The sequence below is a fragment of the Ambystoma mexicanum genome, chromosome 11 (genome assembly GCF_040938575.1).
Source record: "Ambystoma mexicanum isolate Mex_15411 chromosome 11, UKY_AmexF1_1, whole genome shotgun sequence".
Lineage (NCBI taxonomy): Eukaryota > Metazoa > Chordata > Amphibia > Caudata > Ambystomatidae > Ambystoma > Ambystoma mexicanum.
In genome coordinates, this window is record NC_090934.1 from 829802572 (window position 1) to 829823587 (window position 21016).

Genomic DNA, 21016 nt, shown 5'->3' on the forward strand with positions numbered 1-21016 from the left:
ACAGATAAAGCAGAAGAGAACAGGTAAACATGGTACAGCATTGCGCCGGCCGGCTACAGCATGGCCTGCCTACGCTGCACGCGCCGCGCTGCTTGCTGATACAGCTGTGAGTGACACCTCGCAAAATCAATGGTATAGCTACATTTGCCTGTCCGTTTTGAATTCACATTTCTGTGTGTGCGTGTTTCTTTTAACTGAGCTCGCGCTGAGGTTTTACTCGCTGTAATAACCCGGAAGCGAAACACATCAATAATGCCATAGACTTTCCCCGCTCTGCGCTGTCGTATCCCTGGGCCTGGGCCTGTGTGCTGCTGAACTGCGTGTTCACTTCATATTGTGCGTTCTTCTCTACGGGCAGACGCTGTAGGATATGGAAAAACATAGCAGCTAATATCAGGTAATAGGTAACCAATTATAAGGCTCCGGCTAAACAAGGAGAGCGTGGTCCTGCGGCAGAATGTTCCTTTTCTCATTTGCACCGTATTCCGATGTTTAGAAGAAGGAGCAGGCGAGAATATTGAACAAGGTCTCGATTGTGAGGTCCTCCCAATTGAATGCAAGCGGGTGGTAATGAGCATAAGATAGGCCTGTTCTAGGGGTCGGAATAGGACCCTTTTGTTCGGCAGTGGCGACATGGACTAACTGGGGTCATACATTTTTTCAGATAAAACCAATACTGTTGAGAAAAGTACTGACTCTTTTTAAAGTTAAATATTTGTCTGTATTTTGTGAAAATGGTGCTGAGTAGAAATGAAGGCCAGTCACATAAATGAACTCCCAAAAGGGCAGCAGACAGTGCTTTGTTCTAGATATGGCCATCTCAGTCAGAGTCAGTGACATTGTGTTGGGTACCAAAATAGGTAAAATCTCCAAACAAACAAGCTTTGGCAATGCCAACAGTGTAGGCTTTTGTGTAGGCATGGGAAATGCACTTGCCAGGGACGGTGTCATGTCAAAAAAATGAATGGCAAAACAACAAGGCTGAAAACACTGATTTTTGTAAAAATCGATTTAGTCGGTATTTTTGCACATGTTTTACAAATAAATAGATGGGGTTTGGGTTAGGGAATAAAAAGGGTGGGAGGATGTGGGGGAGTGGGTATGGGGGCCCCCCTGCATTGAAAAAGGAACACAAGTGCAAAGAATCGTGAGAAAAAAAAATCGAAATTCAGAAAACACCTTGTTTTGAGCCTAGTGTTTTTTTCATTATTTTAATGTAGATCCGCCAGGCACAGTCAGAGTGGTATTAACGGGCCATTGATGGTAGCAGGTGCAAAATGGTGCGAGTACCTGGGCATCTAATAGCAGTTCCTGGCAAATGCCTAATACTTATACACAAGCCACAACTGTTGGCTTTGCATTTGATCTTTTTTAACAGCTCTTCAGTGAAGGACACACTGAGGGTCCGATTTATGGAAATATGTCCAGAAATCCCAAAAGGGTCCCCTGCCATGAAGGACACTGCACAAGCCTGCGCTCAGAATGAAAATGCGCACTTCAGGCATTCATGGAATTGTTCGCGGAAAGTAACCCTATTTGCAAAATTGCACCCGAATTGCCACTGACATGATCACATGCACAGTCAATTGGAAGCGTTGGAAGCAGCTGTCAGGAGGCAGTGCAGCTTGAAGCTTCATTTCTGTTTCGTTCCGTTCAGGACTTTGGGTCCTTTCATCGTGTGCCTCCCGCCGCGTTTCATGTGTCTGGTGTTTGGTGAGAGGCTGCGAGTCTCTGACTCAAAGGTGTCAGCCCAGCTCAGCAGCCGGGAAGCTGAGTCCCTTTCAGGTACTGTCCTGGCGAGTAACGAGGTGCTATTGTCAAATTCTGCACTGAACACAGTGTGCGCTGTGTCTGAGGCATTATGACGGCCACAAAAAGAAAAACTACTAACAAAAAGCCATTGACGTCTCAGATAAACACTAAACCTGTCCTGACTTCTCCCAAATATGGCCGGGAAAACTGTCACTTCTCCTGTGGCCATTCCTCCAGTTCTTACCCAGGTCTGCATTGCAGAAGTTCCAGTGTTGAGTTCATGCAGGCGGCAGAGATCACATTCTAAGAGTATTGACACCCTCCCTAATAGTAGTGACACCGCAGACAGACACAATGGATGTAAAGATCTGGCCTTCCAAAACGGATGTCCTGGCAAACACAGAGGTTGTCCACTACGACAATCTTTCAATAAATAAGATGCATATAATGACATCTCTCCCTATCGTACCACTGGCTTCTCTTGGTGATATAAGGGATAGGAATAATCCTGAATAATAGCACAGTTATCCGAATCTGAGGTTGATTCTCAGCCTCACTATAACCCCGAATAATGGTCTCAATTAAAGGCCAATGCTTGTCTGCTCCTAGCCATGTCTAGAAGTTTGCGAGTAAGAAAATCCCTAATGCCGGCTCCTGTGGAGAAGAATACCAGAGTCTTTGTCAGACCATAGAAATGGTATTATGACCAACATTGAGAATCCCGGTGAAAGAGAGCCGAGAGAAGCTTTACCGAATAAAGTATTGGCTTGGCTTTGCCAAAAAACTCTGCCAGCTGTGGTTATGTGGTTAGAAGCTCTGATTTGAAGATCCTTGGTAGGCTCGAGATAGACAGCTGGTGTGTTCAGGAGAATAGAGACTGTGTACTGGTTGCATGTGGGACTAGTAACTCGCCATATTTCCTCAGTATCTGTGGGTATCTGCCCAAAGGATCCTGGAATCTTAATCTCATAATTGATTAGATTTGCTTACATTTTCTGTATGGTATTCTTTATTATGGTTTCCTGATTGTTTTGTTATGTCTTAATATATGTTTGTAAAAACAATGTTTCTGTTGTAGCGCTCTGATGCCTGCATGCTTTCAGCACTACATAAATAAATAAATAAAATTAAGTATAAACAGCCAGATCTGCTCCCCCGCAAGCAAACCTGCACCTCAGGATCTCTAAGCAGGGCCCCCCGTATCTGTTCCTGGCACCCCGACAACCTGCGTATGAAAATTCCTAACTTGGTCTAAACTCAGAATATCTGTGTGTGGACCCCCGTAAACCGTTCCTGCACCCTGCTACCCTGCTTATGCATGTCCCTAAGTTACATCGGAACCGCGGTTGAGTACACGCACCCTGAGATCTGACATGCAACCCCACCTCTGCCCTGCAAATCCTACGTGCAAGTGTACTTACGCTTGCCTTAGGGTGGCGGATCGTCTGGAGGACTTGGTGGCCATTTCATGGCCGAGAGGTTGTGCGATCGAATCCATGAATACGTCTCGTGCCATGCATTAGTGGGCGCACAAGGGACTGCCTGCAGGCCATCCGTTGAAAATGCCCAGTTTTTGCAAGTTCTTCCCCCTTTTTGGTGTTCTGCCCCCTTCCCAGCCCTCTGTGCAAGCAACGCCCATGCTCTTCGTGGAGTCTCACACAAGGCCATGACGGTGCGCTCAGACGTGCCGTTGCAAGCGTGTACAAGTCCAGGAAAAGAACAGTGCATTCTATTCCATAAATCGACAAAGGCGGATTTGCGTGCAGTTGCGCGCACACTACCCTATTTTCTCGGCAGATAATCCCATGAATCGCATGAATCCCATGAATCGGGCCCAGAGTGTTTATAAATCGAGTGGCTGAAGGGAACTTGGTTAAAACATTTTTCTTCCACCAGTATTGTGTTCAAAACTGCAATGAACTCACAGAAGACTACTTTGAAAAAACACTTGCAGGCATTTCAAGTGCAAAGTTTGATGGTAGAAAGAGCTCAGAGTTCATAAGAGGAGGTGTTTTGGGCGGGGGGCAGGAACTGGGTGGGGAATGGCCATTGAGATTAGCATGGTCATGGACAGTCAAATACCAAACAATAATAGCCCAAACTAAAAAGCCAAAAATGGTGGAACCCAAGTGGCCCAATTCAGAGGTCCGTGTGATTTTTTTTCCGTACACAAAAAAAGGAGTCAACATATAGTACCGGTGAGTTGCAGTTAACTGCTATTGCACAAGTCGTTTATGCTGCCCAGCATGTAAGCTAAGCATTTTCTGGATGGCAGCACCACTTTTCTCATTTACCTAAGGTTCAAGGAGACTTGCGCGAATCAGAAAAGTGGCACAATCGCAAAGAATGTTCACAGTGACACTGGTGCACACGCTGCCCCAACAAAGATAGCTTTGACCAGCTTTTGCACTTTGATAAAATGCTAGATCCCTTCCAATCCATCCACCCAACTCAGAATACTGGGGCTGCAAACTGGAGGGGAGAATGTCAGCTTTCCACACTACTTTTCCCCAAAGCTCGGAATCAGGCCCACGGTAGTCACCCTGCCGTGAAGAAAGTCATGCACTGTAAGTCTAAATAAAGCAGCGACAACACAAACATCTGCCACAATCTCAGAAGATGAGAAAATGGCGCAAATTAGAAAAGTGTCATTGGGCACTGCAACAACACTTTTCTCCATTAGTCGGGATATCCGAATCGTCTCCCCGACGCTCTCAGGTCTTAACAATGGCCCTTAGTTACACCTTAAAATAGGGTCTGGTGTTTGTAAGGGGATTCACCTCACATTCTGCACCCTTGATGCAAAACAGAGCACCCTCTACGTTTCTGATAACATGTACCGATCATGCCACAGGCCACTTCTATTTCCCAAATTACATCTGATGATGCATTGATGAAATGCAGCACATTAAAAATATGCCCCAAATATATGTTTAATGGTCAACTTTCTAAAATAAAAAAAAGTGCTGTCTGTAAACCAAACACTTGGTTGGCAACACTTGCGTTATCAAAGAAACTGGACGTGTTTAAGAAAATTGACGGTAAAATATTGCCAAACATGTTTTAATTCATTAGAACCCTACTTGAATGGCGTGAGATTTACACATGTGGATGTACGACTATTGGCACGCCTCAGAATAGAGGTGGAAATGGCACGCCTCAGAATAGAGGTGGAACAAAAAAGACGGACAACAATTGGAGAGCACACATTTCTCCAGTAATGTCAGAAGCAGCTCAGAACTGGGTCCCAAACCTGCAAAATTGGTCACGGTTCCGGGAAACTTGGAATCAGCAGCACAGGTGCTGTAATCCTATCACAAGCTTAAAGTGTTTTCTAAAAGTTCATTGTTGAGGCCCCGGACGTGTAGAGTTCCCAACACAATAAAGCTGTGGTCTGCTTAAAGCAGTCTCCCAGCTGTACTGAGAGCGAGAGGAATGCACGCATCAGATCGGACCCCCATATAGTAAAGGCACAAACTCTTTCCAATGGGAAAGAACATCTTAATAATGCCATTTTTGCATTGTTTTGTTAAATGTATTTATTGTTTGCATAATTAAAGCACAACTATTACCTTATGGAATCTTGGCGCTCAAAATAGAATCAAGCAGGTCTGCAGGATCCAGAGAATCAACTGCATTATTGTGCAAAGAGCAAGGCTTTTAGGCACCTTTGACATTGTATTACTTCAGAAATTGTTCCAATATCTACAGGTAAAGAATTGCACAGATGTGTGGCCTGATAAGATAAAGCTATTCAGACAACATGAATAGGTTGGGAAAGCAAGCTTTCCAAGAGTCTCCAGGAGAACCGCACGCTGCTCTCTCAAGGGGTTACATAAGGTCAATTCTTTTATCAAGAACCAAGGGGGGTTTTCCCCATAAATGGCTTCGTGGACCAAGCACAAAATCTTGTGCAGGACCTTCTTTGCCACTGGAGGCCAGGTCAGGTGGTCTAAGGCAGGGGGCACATGATCATGAGCATCGGGTCTACCTAGCCAACAAGCCAAAGGTCGACTTCACGGACGCAAACATCCTGATCTTCGTTCAGTGAATGGGGGAATGAACTTCTGGTGTCAGTCAGGATCACTGCAGGGCTTGCAGTGAGACCAGTTGTGCAGGCCCAGCAGTGTCAGGCAGGGGCTCCTGTTGGAGGGAAAATCCATCTAGCAGGACACCAGGCCTCACAATACCGGGGATGATGGTAAATGGACAGAGGTGATGAGCACAGCGTTGTGATCTATGCTTATGTGGCCACATCAAGTGGCTCAGATGCCTTAATGTGCACCTTTGGCATTACTGAACCAATGGATCAGTGGCACATTAGACTCACTTTGCAAAGATGGTCGGAGCATCTGCGTGTCTCCTGAGACCCATGCCGTGCTTTCATCCTCAGAGGTGGGAGTCCACAGGGATACCCTCAATCTCAGGAGCTGGAAGCCACAGAGGGTCCTCCCCCGTGTACTCCGCTCCACCTGCCACGCAGACACATGTCCACCAAGTGGCCAGGTGGACTGCAAAGAAAACATGGCAGAAACATACATCTCTTTTTCCCCTATAAAGGTAGAATTGAAGTGCCTTTCATAAACATACACTCATCATCTACATAGGGGTTCATATTTCATCATAATGGCCCTTGCGGCCTAAACTAAAGGAATTACTGAGCAGAATACGCAGAGATCTTATATTTTATTTCTTGAAATCTAATTTTGACAAGCACTGGTGAAATGAGAGCTAACAGCCTGCATGGTTTTGGGCCTCATTACGACCCAGGCGGTAAGTTACCGCCTGGGTCGTACCCTTACCACCATGGTGTAAACTACGTTTACACCATGGTGGATGGCAGATTTACCGCCCCATTCCAAGGTGAGTGGGGCGGTAAATCCCCATTTCCCATTTTACCCTTCCCCATTCCCATTTTTGCCCCATAGGGCATAATGGGAGTGGGGAAGGCGCTAATTACGCCACCGTAAATTACGGTGGCGTAATTAGCACCATGGTCCCTTAGCGCCATGGATTTTAAGGCGTTAAACTCACCATGGCGCAAAGGGACCTTGGAATCAGGCGTTAATGTCGGCGCCGTTTACGGCGCCGTTAACCCCTTAACGTCTGATTCGTAATGAGGCCCATTGACATTAAATACCGTGTATTTGTGTGCATTGTTCCTGAATGTGTACACATAAAGTAGGCAAGTTCTAAGGCAGGTCATTAGCATACAACCACCTATACAGGGCCCAGCAGTGGCCACCAGATTTATTCTAGGATCATCATGGATGGCCCATTGCACTGAACATGCAGAAAGGAACAGTGGGCCTATAGGTTACGCATGCGGCTCCTGTGTGTTCTATCCTATTCTTTTATGCAATCCTAACTCTACAAAGATGTCAATCTGCAATGTGCTACCAATCCCGAATCCTGCAGTCATGTTTTTTTCTATTCTTAGGCGGGACACTCAAAGCATTTTCAAGATGTACCTCTTGCACAAGTCGATTGATTTTCAGTTGTTTTTCTTTCTCCAGCATTTCTTCTTTTTCTTTGGCCAGCTTAAGTTCGAACTCCATTTCCTTTTTACTCTTCTTGTTTTCGAATAGGCTGTCCGTCTTCGATTTCTTTCTTTCTTTCCCCTTCTAATGGGTCGTTTTTGTAGTTCCATAAAAAAGCATATTGATAACAGGCACACCTTATATGAACTCTAAAATAAACAGACGCACACCATGCAGTGTGTGTGTGGGTGTGTGGCTAAACCCTTGTCTCGTCCCCCAGTGCCTATTGGTGTGCTCCATAGATAGTGTGTTTTCCATGCTAAATGGTTGCATCACATCATGCATTGCACAGCACGGCACACTTGCATAGCTTTATTAAGCAATTTCAAGAAGGTATTCTAAAAACGGTAACCACAGCAACAACATCCTGGTGTTAGATTACATGGGATGGGGGTGTTTTCACTTCATGCACCATAATCAAATTGCCCTTTTCGAAATAATTACATCATGTTGAAAAATAATATTTCTTCGGTTTATGTTTGGGGTTGTCAGATTACATACAGTTCATGGTGTTGGAGAAAAAAAAGCAAGTTGGTCTCATGGATGGCAGACTGAGCTATTAGATAGAACAATAGCAAGTGGTGTTATGCCTGTTCTCGATATTGCCCATCACGTCACAACTGTATGCATTATACAATCATTGGTTGATATCTAGCCAGTCACGGCTCATGGTTGTTGGTGTCATCTGCGAAACTAGCCCTGGAATCCAGTGAGTGGGTTTATTCTTCATGCGTCCAGAGTATTGTGGTAGGAAAGATGGGGAGCAGGTGCAAGTGGATCAAGGTCACCTGGCCTAAGTCCTGACCACCTGGTGCCTTCCTGCCTGCCGCTTTTTTTCACCACTTAGCAAGCCCCGCCCACCTGGTGCCTTCCTGGTTGCCGATCTTTTTCACCACTTAGCAAGCCCCGCCCACTTGGTGCCTTCCTGCTTGCCGCTCTTTTTCACCACTTAGCAAACCCTGCCCAACTGGTGCCTTCCTGCCTGCCGCTCTTTTTCACCACTTAGCAAGCCCCGCCCACCTGGTGCCTTCCTGGTTGCCGATCTTTTTCACCACTTAGTAAGCCCCGCCCACTTGGTGCCTTCCTGCTTGCCGCTCATTTTCACCACTTAGCAAGCCCTGCCCAACTGGTGCCTTCCTTCTTGTCGCTCTTTTTCACCACTTAGCAAGCCCCACCCATCTGGTGTCTTCCTGCTGCTGCTCTTTATCCCTACTTAAGGAGCCCTCCAGCCTCTTTTCCTGTGCAGATGGGGAGCAGGAGCAAGTGGATCTAGGTCACCTGCTCTAAACACCACCCACCTTCTTAGCCCTGCCTCTTCCTTCCTGCTCTTAACTATTAGATCAAGGGTGTTTCTCGCCTGGGAATCTGGAGTAGACGAAGAAAAGGGCAATTCCTGTTTGGACCTGTTCGGATCAGGAGGACCCAGGGCCCGACCTCCTGCTCAGACAGCAGGTAATCATGCACCTGGTCCCCATGTGATGTTCCCTTGTGCCCCCCCCCTTCTCGCACACAGGTGGTGCCTGTTTTGCTTGATTCTTCTACCCTGATCCCCCTCAACCCACTCCAGCCTACTTCTACAGGAGTCTGTCCTGATACATTCTGGTTTCACCATCACCGTCTTGTGGCCAATGCTGGATTTTACTTTTATGGACTTCATTGATTCACGGTGCGTCACCCTTTCTCAACTCTCATGCTGGACTTCCTTTGCATCTTGTACTCATGGTGGCCCTGAATCATGCTGTTCCCATTTTCATCTTGTATCCTGGCTTGCACCATTATGTGTTACTACTGTCTTCTGCAATTGTATTCGCTCCCCACTCTTGCTTCTCCACTCTTTTTGACTGCTTACTCTCTGTTCTCTCCTCCTTTCCCTTCTACCTTTTCCTATCTCCTCCCCTTACTTTCTTCTATGCACTGACTATCAGAATTGTCCCTGGGCCTAATATGATAGCATCCTCGTCTGTTTCCTCCACCCTCCCATTACTGTTTTATTTTCCTCCCCACTGTCCCTCCAGCACTATCTGAAATGTTGTCAGGCCTAGTATGATAGTCGCTTGTTTTGTTCCTCCCCTCCCTTTCTGCACCCCTCTCCCTCACCTTTTGTTTTTCTCCGGCTCTACCACAAATGTCGTCAGGCCTAGTACGGTAGTCGCCTGTCTGTTTCCATTTCCTTCCTACCCCTCCCACCCCCCTTCCTTATCTATGTCTTAGCTCTTGCACTATCTGAAATGTTTTCAGGCCGAGTACAATAGTTAATTTCACATCCTTTCTGTTCATGGCCTTTAGAATGCCGTATTTTCCCTTGTTCCCTCCCTTGCCTTGAAGCGCTTTGAAACACATTGTGTATAGGCGCTATATAAATAAACTATCATATCATAAAGGCCAAACACTACTGCCTGCCCGCTCTAGAGGCTCGGCTCCCTTAGTAGCGCAGAGTATTGATCCCAAATCATGGGGAATCAAGCAGTATGTTTGACTGTCTCCATAATCCAGGAGAAGGATGCCCGGCTGGACCACCCTTGTGAAAGCTGTCCTTGCCATTAAACTCTTGGTGCAAAACAGCTCAGTCTCTACGGCATGCGATTAGGAGAGACCCTGGTTAAGAAGCATTTCACCTGATATTTGCTCGCCAATGCAGATAGGGCTCTATGAGTTCTTCCCAGTATGGTTCTAATTGGAGCAACCCTTTTTGCCCAAACAACTTTTTTTAAAGTTAGATTTTTTTAAATAAAATTTGCGATGTGTGCCTTACATTGGGCAACCAGCCTGTCGAACACGCAAGTCCCTTTGTGTGGGAGGGCCTGGATCTGAGAGCAGATGCCATTGTGGCATGTCTAAGGGCCTGATTCACAGAGCGTTTTCCTATGGGATTGAGACATTATAAAACACTCCTGTGAATCAGGCCCTAAGTGTGAGGAATGCATTCAGTGAATAGATATGCTTGTGGCTGCAGCATGGGGCGTGCTGCCTTCCGCATTCTCCCCACCCTTTCACACATGTTGATGCTGGGAGCACGTTCTAGGTAACAGTCATTAAACAACTAATTCCCCTAAACGCCTTTTTTTCACCGCTATCCCTTATAAAGGGGTGGGGAAAAATAATCGAGCACATTACAGCAACCTCAATGCTGTGCACAAGCATTGCTGTACAGGGCACAGCAGGTCAGAAATGTGTGAAACATGGCCGCTTTCTGTTCCTACCTACCCCGGAGCTGGCCTGCGGCCTAGCCAGACCATCCATAAAGAAAGGCAGGGGCAACGTAAGCGCAACATCAATGTGTACCTTTATGTGCATGAGGCATGTAGCACACAGATTAGGCACACCATGATTTGCGCACGTGCACCACCAACACGGAATCATGCAGTCATCATTTGCGCCCATTATCGAATGTGTGCCTGAAATGTGCAAAAGCAGTGTGCCATAATTCAGCCCCTTATTTATTGGTTACTTGGATAACTTACTGTCAGTCAGAGCCAACCATGAGCATCCCCAGTGACCACAGACTGCACACAGGCTCCCCAGGATCCGCTGATGATGAAGGCCTGGGCCCTCCAGTACCCACCGAAGGGTGCTAAAGTGAAGGAGCACTGAGGTACCCAGGCAGAAGGCACAGGGATGCAGATGTGCCTCTACTGACTGAAGTCTATTCAGAGAAACTGCAGAGTCCAGTATGCTGAAGGCTGTGAGGGTGCAAGCATAGCCAGGGCCAGCTGCCATGTTTGCACTGCATACATTAGTGTCTGGAAAACCTCTTAAACAATAAATAAATAAAAAACACTGGAGGGGGTGGCACCATACAAATCTAAGGGTTATTTGTGGAACTGCAGACCATGAATCTACTAGACCCATGACGACATGTGCACACACTTTCCTTGACAATCGCAATGGCAAAGCATTGCACACTTTCTTTCTTTTTATTACATACAGAACACTGACCCCACCGCCAACTGTAGTTTGCAAGGATCTATAATCATCCACAAGCAGGTCAGGCCCTACAAAGCACGACACAAGAACTCCAAGGTTTCATTATTATCCTTATAATTTACCTGATGAGTGGGGGTTACAACCTAACTAATATATAGCATATGAAATGGAAAAAACCATGAGAAAAACGATTGTTTTAAAATAAATATTTCAACCACAAGATTTAGAAATGCAGTAGCTACAATAACTGTGTGCCATACTGACAATCCTGAACATTGATTTGGTTCAGAGTAAGACTGCCTGGAAGAGCAGATTTGTTGTGTAAAATGCTCTAATGCTCCATGAAAGCTTGAAGCCGAGGCATCTGTCAGCCTTTACTCAGAGCTGCTATGATTGGTATTGGGTGCAGGGTCAGGCTGCTGCCACTCGGGGCAAATTTGACACTAGACTATGAGCGAGGTGGTGCCTCATGTTCCTAGTTACTGCCATGGTCTTTCTCATCCACTGAGGGCCAGGGTATCAGTTGAGGAGTCTCTTTATTCTGTATGGCAGAGCAGCCTGGGCAAGGTCACTTTGCTTTCGAAAGCTGTGAGTGCATTTCAGCATGGCATATAACGACGCCACAACTTGTCAAATTACAATCATCTCGTTGTGACGCACTTCTAAATATATTAACTTTAGTACAGTATCTGGGAGTATAGTAAAGTTAGTGTTTCGCATGTATGATGACAGATGAGGGAGCATAATACACCAATCCACAGAGAGATTGCTGTAGGAAGAGGGAGGACCGGGCAAAGACAGCTCAATAATCAAGTCTAGGAAAGGATATATTTGTCTGATGAAGAGGGCATGCACGTTGTGCATCCGTTTGGGGTATGGCTGTGGCGTCAATGGGTTGATAGCACCATGTGAGGACACTGCCCACCATTAACCATTCTCTTCCATTTACAGCAATCACACACACATTAGCTTTGGCCCTTGGAGAGTGGTCCACATGTCTGCCAAACTGTATTTGCCACAGGAATTGCCAACATTCTCAAACGGGCCAGCGCAGCATGTAGCCAATCCTGGCGTTTGAGCTAAACATACTTTGAATGCTGGAAGTTGCAGGGCACACACATGATGGAAAATGCAAATGTAGAAGTCGCAGAATGCATAGGGTTGTCGGCAAAAACGGTAGAATATCCTGATGACGGCGAAGGTGACATTGGCCCACTTGGCAGCTACGAGTTGCAGCTACTGCAGTTTAAAAAAAATCTTGCAACAGGTTGTCATGAATGCTTTTTTTTCCTCCATATGACTATAGCAAAACAAAAGAGGGGATGACTGGAAGGTTTAGGATCAATCCTAACGTCTGCCATTGCTCTGGGAAACCCTCCAGACCAGTATTCTTCACCTACCAAGCCATTACAAAAGGGGAAAGACCATACGCAAATCAGGCTTGGTCCCACCCCAAAAGGGACAGGCCAGCCCGAACTGCTAGCTCACATCCCTTCTGCACAAGACCACAAGCATCCCCAGACATGTTTCAGCCTTGTTGGGCGTCATCAGTGAGGAGTAGCTCGGGTCTCTAGGACCAGCAGGCACGGGACCACGTCTGGGCATACCCGTCCCACTCGGGGTGACTACAGCAAAACAAAAGAGGGAATGGCTGGAAGGTTTAGGATCAATCCTATCCTCTGGCATTGCTCTGAGCAACCCTCCAGACCATTGTTCTTCGCCTACCAAGCCATTACAAAAAGGGGAAAGACCATATGCAAATCAGGATTGGCCCCTCCCCAAAAGGTCAGTCCAGCCCGACCTGCAAGGTCACATCCCTTGTGCACAAGACCACAAGCTGTCCCAAACATGTTGGACCTCATCAGTGAGGAGTAGCTTGTTTCTCTAGGGCCAGCAGGCATATGTTTGCTTCATACGACTCATTGAATATGTCTGATTCCAATTGAAAGATGTTTCCAATTGATTCTGTATTGTAATCTTGCTAACTTCTGTATCTCGGCATAGATGTAATATTGCTGTTTCAGCATCATGTATCCTTTGTGGAGAGTGTGAAGAGTCGGTACAACACCATTTGTTACTCTGTCCGGCCACCATGCCTCTGAGGAAGCGCTCCCTGAAGCCTCTTTTCTTAAGCCGTCGATGTAGGTCCCTAGCTGGTGCTATGGCAATTTGCCTGGACGCCTGGACGCCTCGGATAAGGAGGCTGTGCTTGCCACTACAAGTTATCTGAGCTGTGCAAGAAAAATGTATATGAGGAAGGCTAAATTGCTGAACAGTGCTATGGTGTAAAGACATCTTTCTATACGAGCTGCCATTGTCTGTATAATGTTGATCTGTTTTTATTTGGTTTTAAGGTAAAGCACCGATTGTGTAATTTTAGTGGAGTAATTATGAGCTAATCGATTGTGACGATGTAACTAATGTGTTTGTTTACTTTTCTGTGAGCTGCTTTTTTGACCATTTTGTCGAAATAAAGCAATAAAAGTAAAGTAAATAAATATTCATTGGTTTTTTTCAGGTTTATAAATTGTCAGAACATTGCAAACATTTTCTTCTAACCACATCTAAAGGTCGCTTCTATGAATGCAGAAAAGGTGTAGGGTAACTGCCTATATGGAAATCAGAAGCAAACCATCAAATGACACATGCCAGCTCACTGCACAGCACTCTTAGCACACTACAATACCTTGCGAATGGTGGGGAATTTTCCTTCATAGCGATAAAACCATCCAAAAGCTGAAGTAATATAAAGGATGAAATGATTTATTAGGCATGTCCTGACTCTCAATCCCACCCAGCAGAAGGTCTACATAGACCGAGTAGACTCTACACGTCTAATGGAGAGCATGTTTGTAATAAGCACCTTACAAATAAAACAAATAACTTACTATAATAATACACACATTCTAAAATTAAGTTTAGAAAAACAGAAGACATGTTATCGTTTGCTTAGCTCACCTGGCCCCAATGCACCCCTCAATGGCCCTTCTAGAAAAGTTAATCTGTGTGCCGGGAAAATGTCATTAAACTGATGTAACATTCATAGAATCATCTAGTTTGATTGCCATGCAACTGAGATGCTGTGGAGTTCCAACATACGATGTTCACCCCAAGCACACATATGTCGTAGAGTAGCAAAAATACTTTGTAAAATATGAAGAGCAACTATGGGTCAACGCCCATTTTAAGTATAGCACATTCTAAGTAAAACAAACCAACAAAGGCTTTAATCACTGGATTAACAAAATACAATCCACAATGACTCTTAAAATGACATAAACATTTACCAATACAGGCAAAGTGTCACTGGTAAACAGTAGCCGAGACCGGTCAATAAAGTTTGTGTAGGTCTTGAAGCCTCACTCATACATATCAAGCGCAGGATATCTTGGGTGACATTGGGGCCAATTCACAAAGCGTTTACTCTGACTTTCCCTTCATGTAAACTTGGAGGGGGATACTGGATTCACAAAAAAGTTACTTTGAGAAACTCAGACTTACTCCCTGAATTGTCCTAAACTGATTTGCCAACTGTGCTAAAATCCTCCTATGCCTTCATTTCTACTCCTTGTATTTCGCTTTGCAACGCATGCTCTCTACACCGGTCCACAGTCCTCTCGTAGTGGCCATGGACGAAGAATATGCACATTTCAAATGTGGAAACACAATGGACCTCATTCACAATAAACTTACAGGTTTATAGTCATAATGTCGACAACAAAAATGTCGACAGTCAAAAAGTCGAAAAAAAAATGTCGAAAAAAAAATGTCGACTTTTTTTTTAATGCATTTTTTTTTCGAAATGGGGGGGTTCCTCCCCCAACCCCCCTTTTTTTAATTTTTTTTTAAATTTTTCCCTTTTTTTTAGTCCCGAACCCCTAAAATAAATATATAATTTAAAAAAACGAAAGTCGACATTTTTTTTTCGACTTTTTTTTGTCGACATTTTTGTCTGTCGACATTTTTTTTTCGAAATTATGACTGTCCACCAACTTACAATCAGTAAAACTAATCCAGGGTCGGATTGGGGCACACAATTGGCTCGGGCATTAATACAAAAGTGTACCACCGTCGCAAATGAAAATGTGCTCCTTCCATGACAGAATCTTTGAGTAATACCCAAAGGGGGAGTTTTTGGGTAATGTGTGCAAATTGTGAATTTTAAAGAATATCTGTTCAGTAACACTGGTCAAAATTACTATCTGTTAAGTGAAGTAATTCATCAAATTGGCCCACCTTGGCTAAAAACTTGGCCTACTTTGACTAGAAAATCTGGACTTCAGGCATGCCCCATCGGCCAGTCCAAGCATAGACTGATGTACTCCTGACTTACACATTTGGTGCTATATAAATCACAAAGAACTTAATATAAAACTTAATGTTAGAGAGGGTACAAAATAGATGGGTGAGATACTTTAGTAGGCACGGTGTTACTGAATAGGTTAACATGAATAAGTATCTTATTAACAATTGTGTACACGATCTCATTCCGTTAATGTATCATAGAGCGCTGTTCACAAGATTGCGTCTCAGTATACTAATGTTAAAAAATGTCACAGCTAGATAGTGTAATGAGCTGTCAGAAAATCGCAGGCACTGCCATTATGGCACGGGTTATAAAGAGAGCAGAGCGTGTGTTCTCTTTTTTTTCCCTTGGTAGAGTACGCTTAAAGAAAAGTGGTTGATACCCTTTGTGCGCGCACAAGATCCAACACAACAGGCTACCAGGATGCAGAGAGTAGATTGTTTTCCCTCGATATCCCTTGAAAATTCAATGGAAGAAAGAAGATCAAGCAAGTTTTGAGGGGTTGAAGAATATATTGTGCAATGAACCAGTTATGAAAATGCCAAGTTTTAACAAAGGCTTCATCCTCCAGGCCGATGCCTCAAAGACCGGAGTAGGTGCCATAGTATTGCAAGAGTATGATGGTGCTGAGCGTCCAGTGTTCTACACCAGCCGGAAGCATTTTCTTACAGAGTAAAATTATGCCACCATTAAACTTGCGGCTATGGCAATCGAATGGCCATTTACCCATTTAAATTATTACATGTCTAGCCGGAAATTCAGATTAGTAACGAACCACGCTCCATTAACATGGATGAGCATGCATAAGGAACCATACCAACCTTATGATAATGAGATGGTTCTTGGATTTGCAACCCTTTTGCTTCAACGTCAAACATCGGAAGGGACAAGAACAGGGAAATGTGATTCTTCTAAGCTGGTTTCCAGTCAATGAAGAAGGGGAAGCCACTGATTTAAACGGGAGTTTATGTGACAAATTGCAAGAATTTGTCCCTTCTCCCTGTAATGGGACACACGAATATGCAAGTATCACCTACTGCCCCAATTCAAGTACCAATTCCTGCCCCTACTCCTCACCATTGCTGTGCAGGTAAGAAACGATACCAACTGAGGCAAGCCTACTGCCCCATGAAACTAAGGGTAAGAGACGAGAAAAACAAAGGAAGATTCCAAGAAACAATACTTTAAACAGTCAATGTACACGCCTCTGTCAAAAGAAAATAGTTAGGTTGTGCGACACTAGCAGGGATTACAGTTCGATAGCAGTATTCAAAAGTAGTGTCCTGTATATGCCATAGAAGGGAAGAGGATTCCAGAATAACAAGAGAGGGACTCACTACACAGGTAGGGCAGATTTAATTATAGGCAGGTAAAATGCAGCATACAGGGGCAGGGAAACCAACATATGGCAGATGCACAAGGTGAATGTAACATGAACAAGAGACAGATATAGGTCGCCAACAAGGAGGCGAGAAATGCAGAATTATAGCCAGTTTCCTAGCACAGACACTGCAGCAGAACTAGGCATTATCAAGGTCTTAGACAAGATGCTTAATTCATAAAAACACATTTTATTTTAGAAGCTTTGAAGCTACCCAGGCAGTAGTTGCTAGCAAGCACCAAGGTCAGATGCACGGAAGGGAGTAATGGATGTGCAGAACACAGGGACGAGATAACAGCTCACAGGACGAGAAGCAGTAGACTCCCAAGGTAATTACAGTCTAATAAGTGCACAACCAGACATTGATGTCCAGCTGCATGAGATCACTAGGCCAAAAGACACTGTAGTGGGTAGAGAAAGTGTGTCTCCAGTGGCCACAAAGAGTACAACATGCATGTTAGAATTAGAAAAAAGCCCAGTAAATAGAAAGAAATTTATAGTAAAAGCCCAGTAAATAGGAGGAAATTAATTCTCCAACACGATCACCTAACACGTGATCAAGATATGAAGAACACAGGCTATTCGATATGAGCCAAGTACAGATAAGACACCTGCTGAACTCCCTAGCACACACGTAGACACAAGATGATACACAAGGTCAAATACAAAGCAACAGATAGACCACATGGCCTCAAAATGATGGCGAGTACTTTTAATTGGAATAAGTGCAGACCATGGACTTCTCTCGCCCCCTACACTATGTGTCTATCGTAATTTGACGTCTCGGCAAAGCAAAGTGTCCAAGGTTGGTGTGTAAAGTTCCAACCAATAGAAATTCCGCTTGACACCCCGGCCATGATGTCCTGGGAGGATAGCTCAGTGGCAACATGCACGCATAAGAAACAAGACGTCACGAAGCAACACAGGTTCGATCCCCGGGTCTTTGCTTAGAAACCTTTGGGTATTAAGCACGTTATAAATACACAATTAAGATACATACTCCTGTAACAGCGCCTCAATGCCCCCTGTTGTGTGAGTGCTTTAAAAATGCAAAAAAATAATAAATGATGAATATCGCTAGCCAATTAGTGGTCAAAGTAACAATGTAGTGAAAATATAATCTACGATAAATTGGGCTTGGGAGGAGCCATCAGATATGTATAAACGAATGAGGAACCTAACTCTTACGTATTCCATACATATACCTTGATATTAACCAATCCTAACTACTTATGTATTGTGTAACTGATTTTATATTATGACATCATTGCTTACATATTTTTAGTACAAAATCTGCTCACACTTATTGTAATGTTGAGAGCTGCTTGTATGCTGTCCTTGCCGAGAGTCTGTGTTTTGATTAAAGCTGGATTCTGCTGTGCATTTTGAGTACTCCTTTATTTAGTGCTGATTCTACTAAGATTGGTCAGTTGGGGCCATCTCTACATTTGGTAGCAGAGGATGGTTCCCTAGGAGTATTGCAGACAATCGAGCATTCCTTTCTGTCCCACTTGGACAGCGAGGGTGGCTTGTGGAGAGGGGAATAATGCACATCTACGAAGAGAGGTCGGCAGTTAACCCCATTGACACAAAGTCCTGCCAGTCTCGTAGGCTGCCCCACTGGGTGCAAAGGGTGCAACAGGCAGATAGAGGAGACTCAAAGCTAAATACGCTCAAGGGATCTGTGGATGTCAGTATAAACACTGACTGGCAAAACTGGGAATTTTGGGTATTGTGTATTGTTGATTTGTGTGATATTGGAGATATTAAAAGACCAAGCAATAAGCCTCTTTTAGGGGCAGAGAAATAAAGAGAAGGATCCCCTGCATATGATAGCAAGACTGCTGCATTTTGTTTTATGTTAATGATTGTTGGTACCATTTAATTTTCTTATAGTGTTTTGTTATGTTAGTAGGAGAATGAATTTGTTGTTATGAAGGAACAGTGGTTTAGAGCATGAGCAGTGTTTTTGTGGGGGTGCTCAGGAGAGGGATTTTGGGACACATCATCTCAGAGACACACTTAGGGCCTCATTCCGAGTACGGCGCTAACCAATGGCGCTATTAACGCCTTGGTTGATGCCGTACCCGGACCGGCAGCGCCTTGGTGGATGGCGGAATTACCGCCCCATTCCAAGGTTGGCGGCGCGGTAATTCCCCATTCACCAAGGCTCTTCCCCATTCCCAAATGAGCCCCCGTAGGGCTCAATGGGAATGGGGAAGATGCAAATAACGGTGACCGTTCATTACGGTCACCGTTATTGGCTTGGAGGCCCCTTTGCGCCCTCGACTTTAACACCTGCTCAAAGCAGGCGTTAAGGGCGAGGGCGCAAAGGGAACTCGGAGTATGGCGGTAAGGGATCACCGCCACCGGTCTCGTTACCGGTGGCCGCTATCCCTTAACGCCATACTCGGAATGAGGCCCTTAATGTGTTAAGGTAAAAAAAAAAATCCTTTTGGGGAGGATTACAAAAAGGAGTGAAGAGGTGAGCAAGGGTTGAAGGTGTTTTCATTGATTGTTTTTAAATTGTTCTTTATATTATTATGGCAGACACCGCATTGTTCATTTGTGTAAGTTACTTCCCAGATACAAAGACAAGATACTAAAATGCCACGTTTAGTAGGTTAAAGATTCGGCTGGCAAAATGTTTATGCCTTGACCTCAGGACGGTAGTCATTCGAAAGAGGTGCCGCAACACATGTCGACCTATTTACATGCCACACATAAGAGAAAACAATTACAGAACAGACTGAGTATACTTCAGCTGTGGAAAATGTTCAAGGAAGAGGTAATGGAATCGAGCAAGAAAGAATGAATGATTAACCAGCATTGTGAAGGGTGCTCACCGTCCACGGCTCCTCCTCCTCCTCCTCTGATCAGTGTCCTGCCCCCGAATGTACAGTACTATTCCCATGAAAGGCTGTTGTAGGGCATACCAGTCCTAAATGTTTGTCCCGAGCATATAATGATCACAACAGCATAAGGGGAGAGAAAGTCAATAAACAAAGACCATTGTCGCTGCAGGTAGGATATGACATGCAGTGTAGTTTCCAAGCAAATCTAACAAAAGTAGAAGGAGAAGGTCAAAGAGAGAGAAGCATGCAGGGGGAAAGGGATGAGAAAACAATTGTGTTAGATAAATGGATAGGAGCGCAAATAATATTAAAACTTGATGGAAAAGGCATAGACCATCCTAAAGAGAAGACGGTAGAAGATGGAAATAGAGAGAGAAGGAGAAAAGGGTGGAAAGAGAGAGAAAGTGAAAGAAAAAGGGAAGAAGAGAGAGAAACAGAAAGGAAACGAGATGGAGAGAGAAACACCAAAAGGAAGCTGAGGACACAATTAGCAGCCATAACTTGACTGACAGAGTGGGAAGACATTCCAAGAAGAAAGAGCAACAGCCTAAATAGGAGTAGAAGGGATAGCATGAGTAAAAGAGAACATTGGGGGTAGTCTCTGCAAAGTCGGGATAGGAATGTATTGGAGAAGATAGGGAGTGGGACGTATGTGAGAGAGCCCCTTAGAAGGCTAGATTTTGAGGAAGTAGATGAGGATGAAGATGATGAGGAAGAAGAAAGACAGTCGGAATGATAAGATGATGATGAGAGCAGGGAGGCGGAAGCTGCACAAGCACCCTCTTCAGGAAGAGTGATTGATCTGATAGGTTTGTAGGGAAGAGCAATAGACCCTATTAGGTATCCTTTTCTTCATGAGAGACGTCCAATGAGTCCAGAAATGAACACACCACATGTTAACAGATTAAGAGAGCTACCAGGCCGTAAAAAAGGTTTGTATGGCAGCAGCACAATCGAAGATAAAGTGTTCGGCTGAACCTACACACAGAAGTGGACTCACACAATTCTCCTTATTACAGAAAGGCAGAGGATTAGCACAATATATACCCTGGTCACAGAGAGACAACAATAACTCAATGTACATTTTGCCATAATTTACAGCATTCAGAGGGAAGTGGATTTATGAGTTAGAAAAGGAAATGTTGGGCATGACTTTGGCAGTAGGAGACATCAAATGTTTGTTTGCTGTAATATTGGGAGAGCAATCAGAAGACATTTGGAAAAAGGCAGGGTACCCTGGGGTGACAGCCCAAAATAC

General features: G+C 44.6%; 1 protein-coding gene across 2 annotated transcripts in view; it reads right to left on the reverse strand.

The window, feature by feature from the left end:
• USH1C (USH1 protein network component harmonin) overlaps positions 1–21016 on the reverse strand; it is an 844250-nt gene that overhangs the window by 214650 nt on the left and 608584 nt on the right. The window contains exons 15-16 of one of the 2 annotated variants that reach the window (XM_069623779.1): positions 13903–13952; positions 7224–7376 (exon numbers count right to left, since the gene is read on the reverse strand). The exons of the other annotated variant lie outside the window; for it this stretch is intronic. Coding sequence (XP_069479880.1) covers positions 7224–7376; positions 13903–13952 — 203 coding nt within the window. The remainder of the gene's footprint in view (positions 1–7223; positions 7377–13902; positions 13953–21016) is intronic. 2 annotated transcript variants of the gene reach the window in all.